Genomic DNA, 3804 nt, shown 5'->3' on the forward strand with positions numbered 1-3804 from the left:
TAGGGCAAGATGGCCACTACACTCTCCCAGCGCAGAGGGGAAGGACCAAGTACCCCAAGCTCTCACCCGTTCTGCACATCCACCACCAGCGCGCGGGGCTCCCGCAGGCCTGAGTTCACCAGCACGGTGCGGTATGCGCCGTTGAGCTTCGACACCTCAATGGTGTCCCGACCCTTGTCACACCAGTACAGGTTGCCTCCCACCCAGTCTACAGCCAGCCCATCGGGGTTGCTGAGCCCTGTCCGGTGAAGAACCTGCCAGGAGGAAACAGAGATGATGGGGTTGGTGCCCCTTCCCTGGCACCCCGGGTGCCAGCCCAGGACCCTCTGGGCAGCCTCTCAGGGCAGGAGGTGGGTGAGGACCAGCTGCCTGGACCAGGGGTACTCCAGGGGCTTCCCCAGCCCCTCACCTGGACGTTGCTGCCGTTGATGTGCATGCGGCGGATCATGCTGCCCTGCGTGGTGACATCGGTCCAATAGATCATCTGCTCCCGGTAGTCGAAATCCAGAGCCACGGCATTGTTCAGCCCCTGAAGGAGGGAGGGAGAAGGATTGCAGCAGTCTCACCTGCTGGCACAGGCTCCCAGAGGCTTTACAAAGACCAATGAGCCGCCAGCCTCAGCTCTCAGTCCTTGCTTATAAGGACATCCTGCCATTTATACGGATCTACCATCCTCCTGGAAAGCCAAGAGCCCAAACCCCCCAGCTGGTAGCTCCCATGTCCTTCAGGGCTCCCCTCCATCCCCAAACCTCAGCTGTGCAGGGCTGGTGTCCCTCCTGCTCCCAGCTCCCCCCTGCACCTGCTTGAGTAGTGTGTAGTTGGAGCCATCCAGATTGAGCTTCCTCAGGTAGTACCGGTTGGCAAAGATGAGGAAGGGCTCTTCATCTGAAGGGAAAAGCAGGAGATGTGGTGGCAGGGAAGTGCCACCGGGACATGGGCAAATCCCTGTGGATCTGCAGCCACTTCGCCTTGTAACTGACTCCACCACCAGCAGCATCCCACAGTCACCAGCAGCACCCCAGGCTCTGTGCCCACACCTGGCTCTCACCTGTGACAGCCTTGCAGCTGGTGGGATTGTCAGGTCTGAGCTTGTAGCCCTCAGTGCAGAGGCACTTGTAGCTGCCCAGGGTGTTGATGCACTTCTGGCTGCAGGGGTAGGTGGTGGAGCACTCGTCGATGTCGATGCACGTCTTCCCGTCGTCCTTCAGCCGGAACCCAGGACGGCATCTGCACTGCAGGGGCAACACGGAGCTGTCAGAACCTCCAAGGCCTGCACGCTGGGAGGTGACAGGTGCTGGGAGGTGGCAGGTGTCATCGAGGGACACGTGGGCTCAGCGCAGACAGCTGAGATGCACAAGCAGTGCCAGAAGTGCCTGTGTCCGTGTCCCTTGCCCAGCTGGCACAGGACAGACACAACCCTCGTGTCCGTGAAGGAAGAAGGAGAGGGAATGGCATGAAGCTGTGTCAGGGGGGTTTAGGCTGGATATGAGGAAAAGATTCTTCCCTCAGAGGGTGGCTGGACACTTGAACAGCTCCCCTGGCAGTGGTCACAGACCCAGGCTTGCCAGAGCTCAACAAATGTTTGGACAATGTTCTCAGGCACATAGTGGGATTGTTGAGGTGTCCAGTGCAGGGCCAAGAGTTGGACTGGTGATCCCTGTGGGTCTCTTCCAGATCATGATTTTATGATCCCTCCAACTGGTCCCCCCAGCACGTGGACCCCTACCTTGTAGCCAATCTTGAGGTCCTCACACTCCTGGGAGCAGCCACTCAGCTTCTTGTTGAGACACTCGTTGATGAAGCAGTTGAGCTCGTCGGAGCCGTCAGCACAGTCGTTACTGTTGTCGCAGAGCAGCGCCTCGGAGATGCAGTTGCCATTCTTGCAGAGGAAGAAGGAGTCGTTGCACTTGTTCTCTGCAGAGAGGAGGCAGCAGCAGTCAGCAGGGGGTGGCTGGGGTCTGGTTTCCCTCTGGGACTCCACCGTGGCCCATGCAGGTACCTGGGCTGTTACAGCGTGTGTTCTTGGGTGCCTCATCCGAGTGGTCATGGCAGTCGAACTCCCCGTCGCACTCCCACTGCCGGTTGCTGAGGCAGCGGCCGTTGGCACAGCGGAACTCGTGGGGGCCACAGGTGGGGTACTCTGTGGGAGGGTGGGGGGCTCAGCAGGCACCCACAGAGCCAAGGGCACCACGAAGCCACTCGGAGAGATGGAGGCACCATGGAGCCATGCATGCCCAAACCTCCCACAGTTAGCCTGGGACAGGCCTGCACCATGGGCCACAGATCCCTCCGTGGGTTTGGATCCCTGTGCCAGCGTGGACATCCTGGAGCAGGGCTGTGGGACAGCACTCCAGCCACTGAACCCCTCCCACTTCCTCCCTGAGCTCTCCTCTTCCTGCTCTCAAATCAAACCCCTCCTGGGTGATGAAAACCCTCCCAGGGTCCTGTCTCAAAGCCTGGGAGACCCAGTGTGGCTGCCAGGGCCCTCACTGTACCCCCCAGTCCTGCAGACACCCACCACACTCTGGGGATTCATCGGAGCCATCACCGCAGTCATCGTCGTGGTCACAGACGAAGTGTTTGGGAATGCACTGCCGGTTTCCACACATGAATTCCCGCTCGTCACACGTGTTGTTGTACACTACAATAGGGCACCACTGTCAGTCCCTGCCAGACCCCTGTTTCTCCTGCCTCCCCAGCCCCTGCTCTCGGGACTCACGGCAGCCAGCAGCGATGGTCTCATCTGCTCCGTCCGCACAGTCCTTGTCTCCGTCACAGAGCCAGCGCTCCGGCACGCACACGTAGGTGCCTGGGCACTGGAAGGATCCTGAGCTGCAGGTCGTCAGCCCTGGGGAAGGAAGGAGCAGTCACCCCCCAGTTAGAGGAAGGGCATGTCTCCAGTGAGCCCCAAGATCCAGAGCCCAAGACAGCATCGAGACCAGAGGTGGGAGAGGGACGAGTGGGAGGAACACGGAGGCAGCAACACAGTGACAGAGCAGGCAGGGACTGAAGAGGAAAGTGAGAAAGGCTGGAGCAGACTCACGACAGCGGCTGTCCTCGTCAGAGCCGTCCCCACAGTCATCGGCACCATCACACACCCAGATCTTGGAGATGCAACGGTGGTTGTTGCACTCAAACTGCACAGGGTAGCAAAACTTGTCTGGGAGAGAAGGAGAGGGGAGGTCAGTGCAAGGCGATAAGGGAAGGAGAACTGCCACCCCATGCCATTGCCCAAGTCCTGGTTCCTCACCCTGCCGCTCACTGCAGTGGGTCTCATCTTCGCCATTCTCGCAGTCATCCTCCTTGTCGCAGGTCCAGGTCATGGGGATGCACCTCCCGCTTGGGCAGGCAAAGTAGTTGGCTGGACACTTGGGCTTCCTCCCACCTGGATTGTGAGGGAAACGTTAGCAAGGGTGGCAGCACAGCCACATCCTGCCTCCCTCCATCCCAGAACTGAAGGATTCCTCCCCTGAGACCCAATACCCCAGCACTCTCTGCGCAGGAGCTGCACGGGCAGAGGACAACAGTCCCAGTGGGCAGATGAAGCATCCACAGCCTAAACAGACCCCAAAGGGTCACAGCTGGCTGGAGGGTTAGCACGATGCCCCCGTCCCCTCGAGCCCTCTCTGCCCTCCCACTCTCACCTGGGCAGTTACGCTCGTCCGAGTAGTCTCCGCAGTCATTGGCGCCGTCGCATACCCAGCTGGGAGCGTAGCACAGGGAGGTGTGCTCACACTTCTGGAAGGTGGTATCCTTCACCCCCAGCTTGAAGTAGCTGCTGCAGTCCGTGGCGGCTGCGAGGAA

General features: G+C 60.0%; 1 protein-coding gene across 1 annotated transcript in view; it reads right to left on the reverse strand.

Annotated features, from left to right (window-relative positions):
• LOC103806046 (low-density lipoprotein receptor-related protein 1-like) overlaps positions 1–3804 on the reverse strand; it is a gene marked incomplete at both ends in the record, with an annotated part of 53887 nt that overhangs the window by 9426 nt on the left and 40657 nt on the right. Inside the window, 11 exon segments of the mRNA XM_009078717.1 lie at positions 67–254; positions 410–529; positions 800–885; positions 1049–1232; positions 1727–1914; positions 2000–2140; positions 2519–2641; positions 2720–2848; positions 3044–3160; positions 3251–3385; positions 3645–3794. Coding sequence (XP_009076965.1) covers positions 67–254; positions 410–529; positions 800–885; positions 1049–1232; positions 1727–1914; positions 2000–2140; positions 2519–2641; positions 2720–2848; positions 3044–3160; positions 3251–3385; positions 3645–3794 — 1561 coding nt within the window.

Source organism: Acanthisitta chloris, unplaced genomic scaffold (genome assembly GCF_000695815.1).
Source record: "Acanthisitta chloris isolate BGI_N310 unplaced genomic scaffold, ASM69581v1 scaffold1977, whole genome shotgun sequence".
NCBI classification, from domain to species: domain Eukaryota; kingdom Metazoa; phylum Chordata; class Aves; order Passeriformes; family Acanthisittidae; genus Acanthisitta; species Acanthisitta chloris.